The 21,165-nt window shown below is 38.3% G+C and overlaps 1 protein-coding gene across 1 annotated transcript in view; it reads right to left on the bottom strand.

The window, feature by feature from the left end:
* Positions 1–21,165, bottom strand: part of LOC126175920 (serine/threonine-protein kinase SMG1) — a 383,335-nt gene that overhangs the window by 38,216 nt on the left and 323,954 nt on the right. The window contains exons 42-44 of the mRNA XM_049922990.1: positions 16,638–16,828; positions 15,076–15,401; positions 13,509–13,690 (exon numbers count right to left, since the gene is read on the bottom strand). Of these exons, the coding sequence (XP_049778947.1) occupies positions 13,509–13,690; positions 15,076–15,401; positions 16,638–16,828 (699 nt within the window). The remainder of the gene's footprint in view (positions 1–13,508; positions 13,691–15,075; positions 15,402–16,637; positions 16,829–21,165) is intronic.

Genomic DNA, 21,165 nt, shown 5'->3' with positions numbered 1-21,165 from the left:
TTGTTGATCATTATCAAAGAAAGCAGCAGTGTAAGTAACAACAAATAGCAGTCTCTTGCCATTGTTTCGCTAATGAGACGATTCCTCTCTTTTTTTAATTGTAGGCGGCGGTAGCTCGCACAAAAGCAAGCCATGCCGCGAGCAGCGACAGGCCGTAAACACGCACTATCAGAATGCGACAAACAATGCATGACACAGTATAGTAATGCATTTTGAGCTTGGAGTGAATGACGTAAACACTTATAACATAGAAAACGGCACTTATCAGATCAAAGCAAAATAAACAATCGATTCAAACCAGACGAAGCACGTGAAAAAGAAAGGGTATCCGTATAAATACGGACGGAGCGCCTGACGCATAGCAATGGCTACCTGGTAAAGCTTAACTGCTAAGCTTTCGACTCGAACCAAACTACTGTAGCTGTATCGTCATTCATTCGACCTAAATTGTGTCTCATATTACAATGGACCAACTTTGTTTCGATTTGGAGGTGCGGCCTAAAACGTTTCTCTCCCCTTGAATTTCGAGTCTCAAATTTCAGGTGCGGCTTATAGATTTGGGAACTTTTTTTTCCTTTATTTCGAGTCTCATTTTTCAGGTGCGGCTTAGATTCGAGTGCGGCTTACATTCGAGTAAATACGGTACTTGAGGTTCATGAGGCAACTGATGAAATCTGGAACTTTTCCACTGATACCACGACAGTAAAATTCTTGTAATTAGCGGATTGTAATGTTAAGTCAAGTGGTGGTGATAGTATTGATAGTATCAGCCTAAACCAATCATGTAATTAAAAAATATAGCAAGTAACCAAACAGTGCAAGTAACTGTTGAGAGAAAACTGATTTTAAAATGTATGTATTCCACAGGAGTTGCTACAAGAAATGAAACACCCTTATAGACACATTAAACCTTTGTGTATTTTTTTGTTTATGACTCCATGCTGCCTAGAAATTTAATGTTTATTTTCACACTACTGTACAATTTAGCTTTACAATATTTTCAAGTACACTACTTATCTGTTAGATGATACAAAGATTTGCGAAGACAAACAATGCCAATTCTGTATAAGGTGGTGTTACAGAGCATCTATGCAAACACTATACTGACACAAAGAATGTGTTTATTGAATTTGTAAATACAGAAAGAACTAACAAATTTATCTAGGTACTTGGAAGTGGCCTGAGACAAAGATGTGAGAGGACAAAAATAAAAATTAACCTGTTGCGTGCAGCATGGAATAATTAAAACAATTAATAGCAACTGTGGATCAACAATGAACAGCTTTGTGGATGTAGTTCACTGTGGTTCAACAACAAAAACTAGTTTTCGAGCTTTGATTCTGTATGTACACTGCTGTAATAGTGTATCGTAGCATCGTCGTCGTCTCTGCTGTTTGTGGTAGCTTACCCATACTCCTATTTCTTTTATTCATTATTAAACCTACTCCTGCATTAACCCTATTTGATTTTGTATTTATAACCCTGTATTCACATGACCAAAAGTCTTGTTCCTCCTGCCACCGAACTTCACTAATTCCCACTATATCTAACTTTAACCTATCCATTTCCCTTTTTAAATTTTCTAACCTACCTGCCCGATTAAGGGAGCTGACATTCCACGCTCCGATCAGTAGAAGACCAGTAGTGTAACACTGAAGTTAGTTATTCTGCAAGTGCTTTAACATTTCCTGAAAAGTATTAACACAGTCTTTACCCTTGATTGTTAAGAGCACATTTTTTCAGTATTGTGGATGTTCAAAGTTTCTTCTAACATCTAAGCTGTCAGTCTTGGATTCTTTGACACAACTTGGTGACAGCCAAGAAATAACTGTTGGTCCCAGTTACTGTCAGCTAACTACAGTATTTGTCATACTTTACTGCCTTTCTTTTACTGTCTTCCTGCCATCACAAAAATGTTGTACCACTCAAAAACAGTAAAATAACTGGTCCCAGTTACTGTCAGCTAACTACAGTATTTGTCATACTTTACTGTCTTTCCTTTACTGTCTTCCTGCCATCACAAAAATGTTGTACCACTCAAAAACAGTAAAATATTTTAAATTTTGCTATTTACATTTACATTTACATTTACATTTATACTCCGCAAGCCACCCAACGGTGTGTGGCGGAGGGCACTTTACGTGCCACTGTCATTACCTCCCATTCCTGTTCCAGTCGCGTATGGTTCGCGGGAAGAACGACTGTCTGAAAGCCTCTGTGCGCGCTCTAATCTCTCTAATTTTACATTCGTGATCTCCTCGGGAGGTATAAGTAGGGGGAAGCAATATATTCGATACCTCATCCAGAAACGCACCCTCTCGAAACCTGGCGAGCAAGCTACACCGCGATGCAGAGCGCCTCTCTTGCAGAGTCCGCCACTTGAGTTTGTTAAACATCTCCGTAACGCTATCACGGTTACCAAATAACCCTGTGACGAAACGCGCCGCTCTTCTTTGAATCTTCTCTATCTCCTCCGTCAACCCGATCTGGTACGGATCCCACACTGATGAGCAATACTCAAGTATAGGTCGAACGAGTGTTTTGTAAGCCACCTCCTTTGTTGATGGACTACATTTTCTAAGGACTCTCCCAATGAATCTCAACCTGGTACCCGCCTTACCAACAGTTAATTTTATATGATCATTCCACTTCAAATCGTTCCGCACGCATACTCCCAGATATTTTACAGAAGTAACTGCTACCAGTGTTTGTTCCGCTATCATATAATCATACAATAAAGGATCCTTCTTTCTATGTATTCGCAATACATTACATTTGTCTATGTTAAGGGTCAGTTGCCACTCCCTGCACCAAGTGCCTATCCGCTGCAGATCTTCCTGCATTTCGCTACAATTTTCTAATGCTGCAACTTCTCTGTATACTACAGCATCATCCGCGAAAAGCCACAATTCATGACAAAATCACAGGACACATTTAGAAAACAGGTTCATCTTCTAGAGAACCTGCTCTCAAAATGCATAATATGACTTGCGATCTATCATGAATTTTAAGTAATTAAGGTAAATTTTAATATTCTGAAGCCATGACCTGCCTACAGCTAACTTCAAAATTTTTCAGAAACCTATCTACATCTCCATCTACGGTTACTATGCAATACACACTTAAGTACCTGGCAGAGGGTTCATCGAACCATTTTCATACTACTTCTCTACCATTCCACTCTCAAATGGTGTGTGGGAAAAAGGAACACCTAAATTTTTCCATTCGAGCTCTGATTTCTCTTATTTTATTATTATGATCATTTCTCCCTATGTAGGTGGGCGTCAACAAAATATTTTCAAATTCGGAAGAGAAAGTTGGTGATTGAAATTTCATAAATAGGTCTTGGCGTAAAGAAAACAGCCTTTGTTTCAGTGACAGCCACCCCAACTCGCGTATCATATCAGGGACACACTTACCCATACTGCACGATAACACGAGATGAGCTGCCCTCATTTGCATTTTTTCGATGTCCTCCTTCACTCCTACCTAGTAAGGATCCCACACCGTGCAGCAATATTCCAGCAGAAGATGGATAACTGTAATGAAGGCTGTCTCTTTAGCGGGTTTGTCGCATCTTCTAAGTGTTCTGCCAATGAAGCGCAGTCTTTGTTTCGCCTTCCCCACAATATTATCCATGCGGTCTTCCAAATTTAAGTTGCTCGTAATTGTAATTCCTAGGTATTTAGTCAAATTGACAACCCTTAGGTTTGTGCGATTTATCGCATACCCAAAATTTATCAGATTTCTTTTTGATACACATGTGGATGACCTTGCACTTTTCTTTGTTTAGTGCCAATTGCCACTTTTCACACCATACAGAAATTCTCTCTAGATCATTTTGTAATTGGAATTGATTGTCTGATGATTTTACTAGATGGTAAATTATGGCGTCATCTACAAACAATCTAAGGGGGCTGCTCAGATTATCACATAGATCATTTATGTAAATCAGTAACAGCAGAGGGCCTATGACACTTTCTTATGGAACACCAGATATCACTTCTGTTCTACTCGATGATTTACCATGTACCACTACGAACTATGACCTCTCTGAGAGGAAATCACGAATCCACTCACACAACTGAGACAATACTCCATGTGCACGCAATTTGATTAACAATCGCTTGTGAGGAATGGTATCAAAAGCCTTCTGGAAATCTAGGAATATGGAATCAATCTGAGATCCCTTGTCGACAGCATTCATTACTTGATGGGAATAAAGAGCTAGCTGTGTTGCACAAGAACGATATTTTCTGAATCCATGTTGGTTATGTATCAGTAAGTCATTTTCTTCAAGGTGATTCATAATGTTTGAGTACAGTATATGCTCAAAAATCCTACCGCAAATTGAGGTCAGTGATATGGGTTTGTAATTCAATGGGTTACTCCATTTCCTTTTTTGAATATTGGTGTGACCTGTGCTACTTTCCAGTCTTCAGGAACAGACTTTTTGTCAAGTGAGTGGTTGTACATGATTGCTAAGAAAGGCACTATTGTGTCTGCATGCTCTGAAAGGAACCTGACTGCTATACCATCTGGACCAGAAGACTTGCCTTAAGTGATTTGAGTTGTTTCCCAACACCTAAGATATCTACTTTTATGTCATTCATGCTAACAGCTCTTCTGGTTTCAAATTCTGAAATATTTACTTCGTCTTTATTCGTGAAGGAATTATGGAAAACTGTATTTAGTGGCACCATCATTGGTAACATTTCCATTGCCATCCCGCAGTGACTGTATTGACTGCTTTTTGCCACTTGTGTACTTTACATACGAACAGAATCTCTTTGGGTTTTCTACCATATTTTGAGACAATGTTTCATTGTGGAGAAAAAAAGCATCTCGCATTGACGTCCGCACTAAATTTCAAGCTTCTGTGAAACTTACCCAGTCTTGGGGATTTTGTATTCTTGTGAATTTGGCATTCTTTTTTCATTGCTTCTGCAACAGTGTTCTGATGTGTTTTGTGTACCATGGTGGATCAGTCTCGTCTCTTATTAACTTATGCGGTATGAATCTATCTATTACTGTTGATACTGTATCTCTGAATCTGAGCCATATCTGGTCTTACATAATTAGCTTGGAAAAAAATGGAGACACTCTCTTAGGAAGGCATCACACGAATTTTTATCTGCTGTTTTAAATAGATATATTTTGCGTTGATTTTTAGTGGTTTTGGTTGATATAGTTTTGAGCCTCGCTACAGTGACCTTGTGCTCACTAATCCCTGTATCCGTCATGACGCTCTCTATTAGATCAGGATTGTTTGTGGCTAAAAGGTCAAGTGTGTTTCGCAACCATTAACAGTTTGTGTGGGCTCATAAACTAATTGTTCTAAGTAATTCTCAGAGAAAGCATTTAGTACAATTTCGAAAGATGTTTTCTGTCTACCACCGGCTTTGAACATGTACTTTCGCCAGCAAATCGAGGGTAGATTGAAGTCTCCATCAATTATAACTGTGTGAGTGGGGTATTTATTTGTAATGAGACTCATGTTTTCTTTGAACTGTTCAGCTATTATCTCATGTGAGTCTGAGGGTCAGTAGAAGGAGCCAATTATTATTTTGGTACGGCTGTTGAGTATAGCCTCTACCCATAATAATTTGCAGGAACTATCTATTTCAACTTCACTGTGAGATTCTCTTTCAAATTCTGAAGGTGGCAGGGGTAAAATACAGGGAGCAAAAGGCTATTTACAATTTGTACAGAAACCAGATGGCAGTTATAAGAGTTGAGGGGCATGAAAGGGAAGCAGTGGTTGGGAAGGGAGTGAGACAGGGTTGTAGCCTCTCCCCGATGTTATTCAATCTGTATATTGAGCAAGCAATAAAGGAAATAAAGGAAAAATTTGGAGTAGGTATTAAAATCCATGGAGAAAAAATAAAAAATTTGAGATTCGCTGATGACATTGTAATTCTGCCAGAGACGGCAAAGGACTTTGAAGAGCAGTTGAACGGAATGGACAGAGTCTTGAAAGGAGGATATAAGATGAACATCAACAAAAGAAAAACGAGGATAATGGAATGTAGTCGAATTAAGTCGGGTGATGACGAGGGAATTAGATTAGGAAATGAGACACTTGAATTATTAAAGGAGTTTTGCTATTTGGCGAGCAAAATAACTGATGATGGTTGAAGTAGAGAAGATATAAAATGTAGACTGGCAATGGCAATGAAAGCATTTCTGAAGAAGAGAAATTTGTTAACATCGAGTATTGATTTAAATGTCAGGGAGTCATTTCTGAAAGTATTTGTATGGAGTGTAGCCATGTATGGAAGTGAAACATGGACAATAAATAGTTTAGACAAGAAGAGAATAGATACTTTCGAAATGTGGTGCTACAGAAGAATGCTGAAGATTAGATGGGTAGATCACATAACTAATGAGGAGGTACTGAATAGGATTGGGGAGAAGAGGAGATTGTGGCACAACTTGACAAGCAGAAGGGACCGGTTGGTAGGACATGTTCTGAGGCATCAAGGGATCACAAATTTAGCACTGGAGGGCAGCATGGAGGGTAAAAATCATAGAGGGAGACCAAGAGATGAATACACTAAGCAGATTCAGAAGGATGTAAGTTGCAGTAAGTACTGGGAGATGATGAAGCTTGCACAGGATAGAGTAGCATGGAAAGCTGCATCAAATCAGTCTCAGGACTGAAGATCACAACATCAACAACATGAGATAAACTACTACCAACAGACACAAACACACCACCACCTACTTTATTTAATCTATCCTTTCTGAACACAGTTTGCGCCTCTGTAAAAATTTCAGCAGAATTTATCTCCAGCTTTAGCCAGGTTTCTGTTCCTATAACGATTTCAGCTACAGTGCTTTCTATCAGCACTTGAAGCTCTGGTACTTTTCCAACACATCTACGACAATTTACAACTACAATACCGACTGTTGCTTGGTCGATTCTCGTTGTTTCTTTGCCCTGTACCCTTTGACACTGGAGCCCTTTTTGATCTTTCCCGAGACTGTCTAACCTAAAAAAACCACCCAGTCCACACCACACAGCCCCTGCTGCCTGTGTAGCTGCCTCCTGTGTGTAGCTGACACCTGACCTATTTAGCGGAACCCGAAACCCCACCACCCTATGGCGCAAGTCGAGGAATCTTGCAGCCTTCACGGTCGCAGAACCGCCTGAGCCTCTGATTCAGACCCTCCACTCGGCTCTGTACCAAAGGTCCGCAATCGGTCCTGTCGAAGATGCTGCAGGTGGTGAGCTCTGCCTTCATCTCGCTAGCAAGACTGGCTGTCTTCACCAACTCAGATAGCCGCCGAGACCAGTGAGAGTATCTTCCGATCCATAGTGACACACTTTATTAGTGCCAACATCTGCCGATGTCTGATTTAGTTCTGACTATCCATACATTTGATGAATCAGTTTTAATATCTTTGTAGCAAAACTTACTCATCAGTTTACATCAGACATTCATCAACAAGAATAGCTAGATTTGTGCCTCTCAATATGGCTGTTTGAAAGGTTTCAAATGATGTATTTCAACAGCAGTCAATTAAAAGGTGTCAATGTAGTCACGTTTTTCCATTTGTGCATCCATTGTCACTGCAACTATTAAATCAGTTCCACTAGTTTTAAGTAATTAACAACTAACCTGAAATCTCTCCACTCTAGTTAACAACCAGGACAAGTCAAATACCCCCTACTACACTGATGCCTACAATCCAATTGCAGATTTACATAGTCCCTTTTTTTAAACACATACTTATCTATACACAATTCAGTGAGATATAGATGATGTATTCAAACTAGTGGAATGGTATTGTGTCTCAATTTCCGTTTATTATATGGATACACTAATATGCAAGTGATCTACTGCGCAGTCATCCACTCGTCCCACTTTGCGGGTGGAGAGAACCTCTTATGGTCTCTTGCTACTGAACAAAAGCCAACTTATATTTACTGAAGGGAATAGATTGTTGTTTATGTAAAACATGTACATTCTTATTTTCACATCTATTCTGATGACATCTTCCACACACTGTGGAAGTCTACCAGGAGTGAGGGTGGGTGTGAGAGAGAGAGAGAGAGAGAGAGAGAGAGAGAGAGAGAGAGAGAGAGAACTGACTTATATAAAGGAGTACCACTCTTATTTTGATGAAAGACAATTGATTACTATCTTGTGACATATAATAAACACTAATCTAATATTTAAAAAAAAAAAAAAAAAAAAAAAAAATCAATGCTACTTTGTTCATCTTTTATACACTGCCATACCGTTCATGTGACTGCACTAAAAATTTGTCAACTTATTGCTTGCACTTGCATGAAGGTTAAAGACAGTGCAATTGACTTAAAATAGATGATATGGGTGTCATACCAGCAAATGGATTTGAAAGAACATAGGAGTAATGAGGTGTTTGAATGTGACAGTAACAAACAGATCAGCAGTTTTTTGTCTCTTACTCATTTCGATGCTGATAAATGTGAGTTACATTGAATTAAAATTTTCTAGTGCGAACAGTACTTTTTCTATTTGCTCAGTGAATCAACGAACGATATTTTGGTAATACAAGTGTACATTGTGTTAATTGCTTCGTCAAAAAATATCCCTCCAAAATATTAGTCACTTAGTAGATTCTACCAGCACAGCACATAGAATTAAGCGAATATGAGCTTCTCAAACAAATGAGGAATGACAAGCGAGCAACGAAGTACATCGTTTACAAACTGCACATTCACAAGCATCAGTATTTCAAGATCAACACTCGGCAAGAACAGAAAGAGAACATATACGTGTTACCTGGTCATGTGCATCACAATAACAAGACCAACATGTAGCAAGGATTGAAGTGTTGACCATTAAGAATTGCTTATTCACGTGCATTACAATCAGAAGATCGACATGCTGTAACAATCTAACGGGAACATTTACGTACTAACCCAATCACGTGCATCAGACTCCGAAGACTAATCTGCAGCGAGAATCTAAAGAAAGTTAACGAGCCTCCTGATCATGCGCATTAGTCAGAAGACCAACATGCAACAAGAACTGAAAGAGAACATTCACGAGTTGCTCGGTCTCAATGAACAGTACATGTTGATTCAAATCTTGCTGCATTTCAATTTGATATTAACTACGATTAGTTTGCATCCCAGTGCAAATATCTACAAAATGGATATGGTGTGTGGGCATTGCAGTCCACTTAAGTCCAACAATGAAGCACTAGGAATGTGCAGCACAAATGGCAAAGTTACACTGCCGACATTGCATCTGCTACCTCATCCATTGTTGATATACGTTTCAGGTGACTCATCTGATTCCAAACATTTTTTGCAGAACATTTGCAAATATGATTCAGTGTTTCAAATGACACCTTTTGGAACCAACAAAGGTTTTCAAGATCAGTTCATGTTTACTTTCAAAATTCATGGATAACTATATCACTAAGTTGGTTCATTTCTACCCGTTTCCGACACTCAACATAAATTTCAACAAGTCCACTTTATGGGTGACTATGATGCACAAGTTGATCAAAGGTGCATTTCAATTCCTGGCACCAAACACCACATTATATTTTATTTGCAAACATTTGTCTACCCACACAGTCGACTGACAGAATTGTTCGAAACTTCAATTGACAGCTTACCACCAGACAATTACACAGTTCAAATACAGGCTGACAAAACATCACTCTGACAGCATGCCAGATGCCACAACGCACCTACCATCAATGAAGTTACAATTGTCCTAGTTGGTGAAGAATGCGACACGTTGGATATACTTCTTCAACAACAGAATAATACAATACATCATGCCACTGAAACACATCGATCATACAATGTGCTGCTGTAACTAATCCAATTACAGGTAAATATAGATATCTATTTCATTTTATCAAGTGAAAAAAGTAATTTTCTTTTTAACTTTCAAACATTAGTAAGTATAATTTGCATTTTCATTCTTTTTCTTTGTTCTTACAGGTGAACAATTCAATAAAAAAGTATCTGGCGTTAACTAGTATTCATAACACATAATGATACCTCACAATGGAACATATGAGATTTATGCCAAAACTGAATCCAAACAGTTGTTATTCATTTGCTTCAATCAAAACTGTTGCATTCAGAAGAATATATTCATTTATGAGATGCAACTGTGAACCATGGAAATGTTCCCGACATTGGCAAAATGGTCATACTTCCAGCAACATTCAATGGCAGCCCACAGCATATGCATCAGTACGAACAAGACATCATGCCATACGTGGATTTATGTGGCCGCCCCAACTTTCTCCATCACCTTTACACACCATCTAGCATGGGACCAGATAAAAGAGCTTTTATTACCTGGTCAGCATCCATCCGATCGATACGGTTTGACAGCACGAATATTCAAGCAAAAACTCACTAAATTGATAGACTTAATTGTGAAGCATCACATTTACAGTGAAACTCATCACTGGATGTATGTAACTGAATGGCACAAGAGAGGATTTCCACACGCTCATGTTCTCATATGGCTCAAAAGAAAAATACATGCAGCTCAAATTGATGACATCTGTGCAGAAATTCCTAACCTTAAGAAGACCCTCTGCTGTCTGATATTGGGACAAAAAACTTTGTGAAAAGTATCCCACGTACTTAATTCATGAAATACGCACTGGTGATGAAGGATATCCACAATAAAAAACCAGAAGATTGGTCACACAACAACAATCAGAACAAGAAATGTTGGTACTGAAACTGACAATGTATGGATTTGCCATATTTCCGTTGTTATCGAAAACATTTAAAGCTCGTATCAATGTCAAATATTGTCATTCTGTCAAACCTATCAAATATGACAAAAAAGGCAGTAGTCAGTATTGATAGACCTGATGCGCACAATAATGAAGAGGAGTCAGTATCAAAGAAGTCAGTATTAGCAGCAATGAGGCTGTTTAGCATGTTTTGAGTTTCTGAATCCACAGTCACAATCCCAATGTCGTTCATCTCAGTGTTCATCTTGAAAATGGGCAAAGAGTCTATTTCATGGCAGACACTGCACAAAATTATGTTGCTGAACCAGCACGCACACATACACAACCATTTACACCATTCTTTGCACTGCGTGAAAATGTGTTTGCCAATACATTATTGAATCGGAAGTTCCAAAGTACTATACATGGAATACTACATCTAAGAAATTCCAATGACATAGGCAAGGCATGTGTTTTGCAGGCTTTCAAAATTCGTATTCGTATGATTCATTGGACTGTATTTACACAGTACATCAAATAATGCCGTGTGTTACTATTTGAGAATGCCTTTGGTTAATGTCAAAGATCCTACTTCATTTGCAAATTTGAGAACGGTTGATGGCGTAGAGTGCCAAATGTCCAGAGAAGCTTGCCAAAATCATCGTTTGCACAAATATGACCAATACTTGGAAACAACAATGACTTGCCAACTGTTATCTGTGACAAATTCAAACATTATTTGCCGTCATTTTGAAACGATGTTCACCATCTAACCCTACAGATTTGTGGGAACAATTCAGAGAGGACATGAGTGAAGACATTTTACGCTGTGTTCATACTGTCAGCAATGACAGGTCCATAGATTTTTCAGAGAGTATTTTTGATCACACTCTGATAAAAATCAAGGACATATGCTGAATGACTAACAACAAAGAACTCTTTCATCTTGGCATGACTGTGTCAGAATGTTCTGCACTTTACCTTAATGATTGCAATTTGGTGAGAGAACAGCAGTACAATGCTAATGATTTGAGTGCATTTGTCGAAGCAAATGAACAACTTTTGACTGCGGAACAGAAATTGGTGTAAGACACAATTACAAATGTAGAGTCAAATGGCAGATATAGTCTGTTCTTCTTTGATGCACCTGGAGGCACTGGAAAAATATTCAGCAGTTTGATATTAGCCGAACTTCAATCTCCAAATGGACTTACTTCAGCTTGCTTTATCACGTATTGCAGTTACATTATTAGATGGTGGACGAACAGTGCATTTGTCGCTCAAATTGCCAATTGATATGCATTTCTCGGAAGCTCCAAAATGTAGCATTTCAAAAGGATCTGGCTTGGCTTATTTATGCCACTTTGTAAGGTCATTGTCCGAGACAAATGCACTATGGCTCATAAGAAATCGCTTGACAGGCTTGATTGAACTCTAAGATTTACGATCAAATGCACAACAGTTTTGTGGTGGTCACATTTTATTATCTGGCAACCCCAGACAAACAATTCCAGTGATACCTACATCAAAACCAGCCAATCAGTTCAATACTTGCTTCAAAGCATCGCATCTCTGGAGACACATGTGAAAACTCACATTAAAGATCAACATATGCGTACATTTGCAGTGCGGTGTGTCTGCAGCCACATTTTCAAAAAAACTATTGAATACTACTGAAGGAAAAGTACCAGCTGATGCTAATACGAAATGACTCATTTCCATTGAACTTCCACGTCATTGTGCCATTCATCGGACACCTCATTCTGACAGTTTTTCGACGAATTGCTGACGATTATAAAAATCATGAATGGCTTTCCAAAGTGTTATTTCGGCAACAAAAAGTACTGACATCAATGCACTCAACAGTACAATTAGAGAACAAATTGCATGTGATTATGTCGCCTACAAATGGATTGGCAACATCATAAATGCAGACAAGTTTGTTAATTATTCACTCAAGCCTTTTAGTTTTTTAATTTGTTGGAATTTTCTGGTGTGCAAGTGCACAAATTGTCACTCAGAATCAGTGTGCAAATTATTCTCTTGCAGAACATTAATCTAATCTGAATATGCAATGGAACAAGACTTGCTGTGAAGAAACTGATGCCAAATGACATGGCGGTAACTATTCTTAATGAAAAGTCAAAAGACGGAGATGCGCATGTTCCATGCACTCCCAACATTCTCGCTGATATGCCATTCAATTGAAAAAGACTGCAGTTCCTCGTTTGACTTGCATTCTCAATGACCATTAACAAGGCAAAAGGTCAATCATTTCAAGTGTGCAGACTGAATCTAGAAAACCCACATTTTTTACGTGGCGAGTTGTGTGTTGCATGTTCACGAGTCGGACAGTCAAGAAATTTGTTTGTTTTTGCTGAAGACATAAAAACAATAAATACTGTGTACCCTAATGCACTTCGCTATTAAAGTTAACAAAATAAAATGGGTACAATTTATACTTATCCTTTATATATATCATTCAGTGTCAATAAATGTATTCATTATTGACACTAAAATAAATATCATTCTTTCTATCTAAATGCCAAACAATATTTCCACAAGTATTTCTTCTGTGACAGCAACATGTCAGGTACCAGCTAGTGGACAATACAATTTAAACTGGTTTGACTGTGTTTTATTTAAATGGAGGAGGAATATTAAATAACGGTATTAGTTTTTATGTAAAGGAGATTTGCAGGAAAACAAGTCCAAGGTTGTATTTGGCTTCTTGATCTGATTGTTAGACCTGCAATATTTGATACAAATTTCAGTATTAAAGACTGAAAACCTACCTGGAGACCCTTAAATATATTGTTGGCTGATTTTAAACACTGCAGAACAATTTGCACAGTAGGGTCTGGTTGTGATGGTAAAACTGCTGTAAGCTCTGTTACAAGACTGCTGACTAGATACATTTCATCCAGAAACCAGTCACCATCCCGTGATGTCAAGTCAACCAAGCAGTCTCCAGCACCTGAAAGGATTACAGATTATACAAACTGCAATATCACTCATATTAACTAGGAGCAATGTTTGAGAAGACTGTGCATACCTCGGCACAGAAAACATTTAAGCCAGTCTACAATATTAGTCATTTAACATCCTGATGATCTGAGGCAACTGATTATTATTTTATTTAATTTTAACAAAATGACTGGCAGCAGGGCAGGGGAAATGGAAGCTGTAGTTCATTCCCAAGAGCCTTATGGCAGACCTGAGACAAGTTAGTAGGGAAAAAGAGTCAGGTTCATGGTGAGTCATTAATTCAATAACCTGCTGAGCATATTCAGTGTTTTGTGGGTAATGTGACAGAGTTGGAGACTAAATTAAAAATTTCACTTTGATGACTCCATGTTCATTTAATATTTTCACAGATACTATTAAATTTAAATGTTTTAGGTTATTTCATAATCAAGACCAACACTGTAATACAACAATCTCTTGTACTGTTTGGCAGTTTTACTGCACTTAAGAATCATATGACTACAATATCATCAGATCACAATTGGAATCTATCGACTAACATGTCTAGTTGAAAGTGAGATCTTTTAATGGCAAAATAGGGTTGTTTTCAGATTCAGAGATACAGACCAGATGCTTTCAAAGAACAATGATAAATCCAAAAATAACTCTACCAAGGCATGAATGGAACGGAAAGTGAAAAGGAAATGGCTTCAAGACCCTCTGAGGACAATACAGCACTGCATTAGGTGTCACCATGTGATTTAGTACAGGTTACTGTTACTTTTAGTTTACTGCTAAGCGTAGTATGAACACGTTGTTAATAAAATACGATATGACAAATATACTTCTGTGTTTTGAGGATGACTCTTTCCACACAGCAGTATCTAAGCAGTAAAACTTATACATGCATTGGTTGATACCTTCTCATTTCAAGTCTGCAGAAGCTGAAATGTAAAACATACAATTCACAGTTTAAATATCACATACAAATGTTTCTGTTTGTGAGTGATGCACTTGCTGCAGAAGCACGTGGTAGGCGAACAATGCAATGAAGAAGTAGCACATGTGCATAACAGGTTACTAACTAAGTTGGATTTTCAAGCTACTGTTACACAGTGGCACCCAACCATAAACTATAAAAACTCTTAGAACAGCTAATGCAATGCACATTTACTTCCCATTCTTTCTCATAAAAGTACATGCTGCACAACATGACTATTATTATAAAATAAGTTCAAAAACAATTCCCACATTATATGCATTCATATTGTGTCAAATCACAGCTGTACAATAGGTAACTGTGAACTGATGGTGTTTTAATTAGGCCTGTGCAGGTTTTTTTATTACTCTGATAACTATCAATAAATCTATAATCTCCTCAGTTTTTAGACTTACTGGCAGCAGCTGCTTCCATCATAAGGTATCTTTTGTTTAGTGCACAAAGAGCAGTTATGCACACACATTCTAATGCCGGTGCAGCACCAGGCTCTGTGTGAAGGAAAGTACTGACAGATGTGCAGGCATCTATGTATTGCGCTTCCAATTGGGGCTCAGGCAGACCTTCCGTCGTTGAGACACGTTCAAAAGATTCCTGTAGCCTACTGTTCGCTTCGCTCAGAGCGGCTTGTAGCTGGAACGCTTGTGACATTGCATGTGAACTGCTGGCAGCAACCACATCGGCGGAGAACGTAGCTCTGAACTGCTCGGCAACTTCATTGCACCTGTTGTGACAGATAATTCAGTAAATTATCACAGTATAGCTATGAACATTTTGATGCACTTAACATAAATTGCTTTAACATCTATATGTCAAAATTTAATTGTCTATAAAGATCGAAACATTTCATTCTTGGTAACACGCTATTTTCTCAAATGCAAAAAAAGTAATAAACTCTGTCACAACATCTTTATGCACTGCACCGCTGCTTTAATTGCACATATTTCTAAGACTTTAAGTATATTGTAAAATTAATTTTTTAAGTTTTTTGAAAATACACAAGCCTGCAACTCACTTAATATGCAAATGTAACAATGGTATCTCATAACTAATTCTATGAGACACAATGCATTTTACCATCTTCCAAATCAATCTCCCCCCCCCCCCTCCCCATTTGCTTGGCCTGCTGACTGTCCCACACTTACAATATACTTTGTCCAGACAAACACCATTCTCACAGATGAATTTTCACTTGTGAAAACTAGGCAACATAATACAGAGAAAACTGAAACATTTGGGAGACTCACATTTAAAATGTGTCCTATTAACTCTTCACACATGATCAGAGGTATACCTAAAATGGACTAAAATTGCAAACTGGTTGTGGTTTCTTCACAGCTGCCATAAAAGTATGCCACTTTTCTTAACTGCTTTATTGCATCTCTTTCTATAGTGATGGTACAACTTTAAAAATTTTTACCTAAAAATTTGCTAGCTGTTACAAATAACATTTCTCTTCTGTGTTTCCTCACTTAATCTGCAACACTTTTCTGATAAAACGCTATATTTGTGTTGTTATTAACAACATGAAACTTTTGAGTAGTGTGCTTCCATTTTATGCGCAATATTTCGACAACTGATCTACTCATTATTTTGAGACTTGCTGGAGTGCGGACAGCAAGTACACACAGGAGTGCAACTCACAGCTATGCAGTATGTGACTGGCTGTTGAAATTCTGTGCATAAAATGCAAACAACAACAACTTGGTCGAACACCTGGAGGCACAGCATTTTAATCAATCATGCCAAAACTTCTTTCACATTTTTATCTCATGTGCATTATAGAGAAAGGATGTATGCATGCACTTAAAAACTTAAAGCGACTAAAAATTACTGGTATTTTTCTAGAGCTATCAATAATCATCATTAGGACTTTTTTTTAAATGTTACTTGACTGGCAGTATTTTGAAAGCTTACATTCTCCAAAGGCAATTAAGACTGAGATGGCAATGACACTCACCTGTCCAAGGTCAGATCTTGGAGTAGGGCAGTTAGCCATCTACGATAGCAGGCTGAACGATGGCTACTGAGGTACGAGACTGGGTAAAGACTTGTCACAGTTCCATAGTGGCTCAACAGGTCCAAGCAACTGCGCATCATTGCTGTCTGTTGCTTAGCTAGACTTCCTAATTCACTTTCAGATTGTTCACACTATTTGAAGGCAACAAAAGAAAAACATCACAGTTTTTAGTGAGGAAAAGACAAATAAATAGTGGTATTTCTCGTAAGGTAAAACTATACAGACAACAGCAACTTTTTGTTGTTGTGCCAGAGAGGATTTTACTGTATTTACCCAACTATATGATGACCACAAATATAATACAATGCCCTTCTCTTGAAGGGGCTCCTTGAGAAATTTTTATTTGTAACACACGCTGAGTATTCAACATTACAAAAAGCGCTGCCCTGAACAATTCTCATGCACATACCGGCATTTACTTTGAATTCTGTGATACATGCAACTGGAAAATTCCTCTTTATTTCAAGTGTCTTCATTCAGATAATTACTCTAGTAATTGGGAGGCCTTCATTGTGTTTCTCCCATGCATACTGAACAACCTGCTTCTGCAGTTCATGAAACCTTCTCCGTTTCAGTTCCCTGAAAATATGGCCTGTGCAACTGGCAGTTTAATTTATTTTTCATCTGATGCCACCTCGGAATACTCGCTTCTGTCACACCAAATTTTCTGTCTGAAGCACAACTGTTTGTGCCCTCTGTTTAACTAACTTGAAACCAGCATCATACTGTATGTGTGAGCCAGTTTAGAACTGCGAACTCTTAAATCCATATTTTTCAACCGAGTCATAGCTTTGATTTTCTTCCACAGTCAACTGCTATAATGCACAGTGCTTAAAACGCTGACAGCAGAAATATTACCAATTCAGCTTTAAAGTCTACTTTATTATTTGGTACCGACCTTGAAAATCAATAGTGCTGTAGGACACTAACAGCTTTAGCACCACTGCTGAAAGGGGGGGGGGGGGGGGGGGGATTTCCTGGTTACACTTTCTCCCAGGTATAAATACACTTTCTTCGTGTTAGGTGACAGTATATTTTTCCTCTGAACTTTAAAACTTATCAATCCTTTGAATGGTTATGGTTTTATACACGGGCATAGAATTTCCCGTCCCTTTCGGAAACACATTTTGGAAATATCTTTGATGTGCAGCAATATGTATGCTGCATATTTTCGTATAACAAATGTTACTTTCCGAAGCACTGAAATCGAGATTGCGATGTGCTTGTGTATGCCAGCCATCACTCACGTCACGTGATCTTGCCAGCTGATGACAGCTATAATATTGGTCTCTAAGGTTAATAAGCTAAGCTTTCACATATAATGTCGATCTCTTTTTGAGCATGTTGCACTTTAAGCCAGTAAAATTTTTAATGATGACGTAAATGTCCGATCTTCTGGGCTCGAAATTCTTCTAAATGGCTCATTATCAGAGTGTTTATTTTTAAATGACTGTCAAAACGCTCTGCGATTTAAGAAATTCACCGTATATTGTCACACATAGTTCAACTTGTGTAAAAGGAAATTTACTTTGAAAGTAACACTTTTCAAACCACCATTCCCAATATTTTCCCGTGTCCTGTTCGAAACAGGTTCGTTTCACCAGTTGCTAGAGAGTGGCAGATAACAGGCGCCACCACGCTGGCACAGCTACGATGACGTAGGACGCCCTTACGTTCGTATATGTAAAAAATTAAAACATCTTACATTATATCATAAAAGAAACAAAACATCATCAGATGATTCTCCAAGAACATCAGTATTTCATGAATCGTATTAAAATGTGCACATTTAAAGTGTTTACTTAAAGGGCACATTTGTATGTCCTGATTCCCAGTGAATTAGGCCTTGACCTGATATTAAGCTTTTGAGTGTGGTTTTCAGGGTGCTAATTTTCTTGGAGTACCAGTACTATATTATCTCATGTTTAGTTCTTCATTACAGCATAATGCCATATGTGCTATCAGATGAGAACATGCCCTTGAAATGCAGTGAACAGTTGAAACTAGCCAATAGCATGGAATTAAACACTTCGTTTCAAAGATATTGACTGCTTCAATGGAAAATATTAATCAAAGCTAAATTTCTTTAGCAAACCAACAAAAATAGCTTCTTCATTCTGCAATGTGATTAATGCTTGACTGTCAGAAATGCGAAAATAAAATAACATATTTTAGCCTTCTGTAATTATGTGAATTTATTTTAATTCACTTGATAGCTCCCAGCCACAGAAAACTGTTTTGTTTTTATTTCACGTGAGAGCAGTAAACGAAGAGGAAACAGCAAAATCACTAAATGTAAACACGGGTCACGTGGAATGGAAACAAGGGTTTCCCCCCACCCACCCAGTTTGACCCCCCTACTCCCCATGCTCAGTGTGAATCTGGCAGCTTGGGCATGCCAGTAAAATTTTTTCCGGTAGCACCTAGCTGCTTACTGCGACTGCTTACACAGACAACCAACAGCCACATTTCTGTAGCCACAAGCAGGAGAAGGTACTACTCATATGCAACAAGTGCGTGAGTGCACGAGGCTGCTCTTAATTGCTAAAATGAATCCAATGTAAACAGCTGTGACGTCACGCTCATCGGAGGCAGTTAAGTTTTATGAAAAAGAGCATAGTCTTCCTGAAACCTTTAGACACATTTTGCTATTGGCAGACACTTGTATGAGCATTATGTTTTGTTGTTGTATATGGTGCATTTCCTTTGCAATTTAACTTTAATTTTAGTTTTGTTTCTCATTCATGTTTTATTGCTGCAGTATTATTCTGCAGTTTTGGGATACAGTAATATCATTTGTTAGAGCATCAGTACTTACCTGTCACAATTAGAAAATTTCCTTTACTGCTTACTGCATGTATACACAGAATAACATGGAGCATAAACTGCAACCCCATATCACTCCTTTCTCTACTATTGTTTCTCTTTCAAGTCCTTCAACTCATGTAACTGCAGCCTGGTTTTCGTACAAGTTTGACTCCCTATATTTTCTCCCTACCACCTTCAAAATTTAAAGAGTGTACTCTTTGTCAACATTATCAAATGCTTTCTGTAGACATACAAATGCTACAAACGTTTCTTGAAAGTATCTTCTAAGATAAGACACGGGGGGAAGTATTGCCTCTTATGTTCCTACATTTCCATGGAACCCAAACTGATTTTCCTCAAGGTCAACTTCTGCCAGTCTTTCCATTCATCTGCAAAAATTCTACAACCATGAGATATTGAACCAATTGTCCAATAACACTGACACCTCTTGGCACCTGCTTTCTTTGAGATTAGAATTATTTACATTCTTTTAAAAAGTCTTACAGTACTTCCCCTGCCTCATATCTCGCACAGGGTAGAAGAGGTTAGTTACAACTGGCTCTCACAAGGATCTTATTAATTCTGAGGGACTGCTGTCTCCTTCCGGGATCAAGTTCCCACTTGAATATCTAAGTTCTCCAAATTATTCTTGCAGTTTCAGATCTCATATCTCATCTTCACCTACTTCCATTTTATTTCTATACTAATGTCCTCAAATCTGTACACAGAAGAATTAGATATTTCTTCCAAATTTCAGATTTCCCTTCTTTTCTTTCTACTGGTTTGCCACCCGTGCTCTAGATGTTCATTAAAAGCAAGTTATGTAGGTTACATCCCACGGCTACTCACTTGCCACTCACCTCACCACATTTGTACAATTGCTTAGTCAAACTGGTGCCACTGCTCCCCCTCCCACCCTTCCATTTTAAAAAAAAACTGGCACACAACCTCAACTGCCAAAGCTTCATCTACAAATGTAGTATGACCCCTATATTAAGTGATTATACAACATAAAAACTTAGTGCTATACTGAGGCTTAAAACCTGTGGTGTCAGCAACTATCACCACATTAGTGCTTCACAGAAGCCTAACACACCTGGAAGAGTTTCCCAGAAGACAGATGACCATGCCCTGACCATTCATTCACTGGGAGCCAACCCTTGGGTCAGCCCGGGCCGGGCCAGCCCAGACCAGACCAGTTTGCTCAGAGTGAGATTCCACAAGGATTTCATCAATCAAGATTCTCATTCAAGGATGCCATCACAACGTCGCTCCCATTCATGTCTGACCTCACGGCCGAAGGAACTGTCAGCTGTAGACTTACTATCTTTAATGCCTCTTTGAAGAAGAAAAATGGGGCTGTCATCACGGTAGACTTTTGAATTTATTCCGAATTAATTTTCAAATGGCTATACGCCAGACTTAGACAAGTTTACTTCGTATAGTTACTTCGTATTGTTAATTCAGTTTGTACATAAAGTCTGAGCATCTGACAGGACTTTGACTTTTATAAAGTGTGTGTTTAATGAACTCCTATTCGGTCCATATGGAACAGTCTTTTCATTATATCTGTCTTCAAGTTAATTTTACAAAGAGTAGCAATCTTCCTTTTTGTAATATTGCTGATATTCCAACCTAAACTTTTCATCTTACAATCAGG

Source organism: Schistocerca cancellata, chromosome 3 (assembly GCF_023864275.1).
Source record: "Schistocerca cancellata isolate TAMUIC-IGC-003103 chromosome 3, iqSchCanc2.1, whole genome shotgun sequence".
In the NCBI taxonomy this organism is placed as follows: Eukaryota; Metazoa; Arthropoda; class Insecta; order Orthoptera; family Acrididae; genus Schistocerca; species Schistocerca cancellata.
The sequence above is the reverse complement of the archived record's forward strand: the minus strand, read 5'-3'. Positions and strand labels throughout refer to the sequence as shown.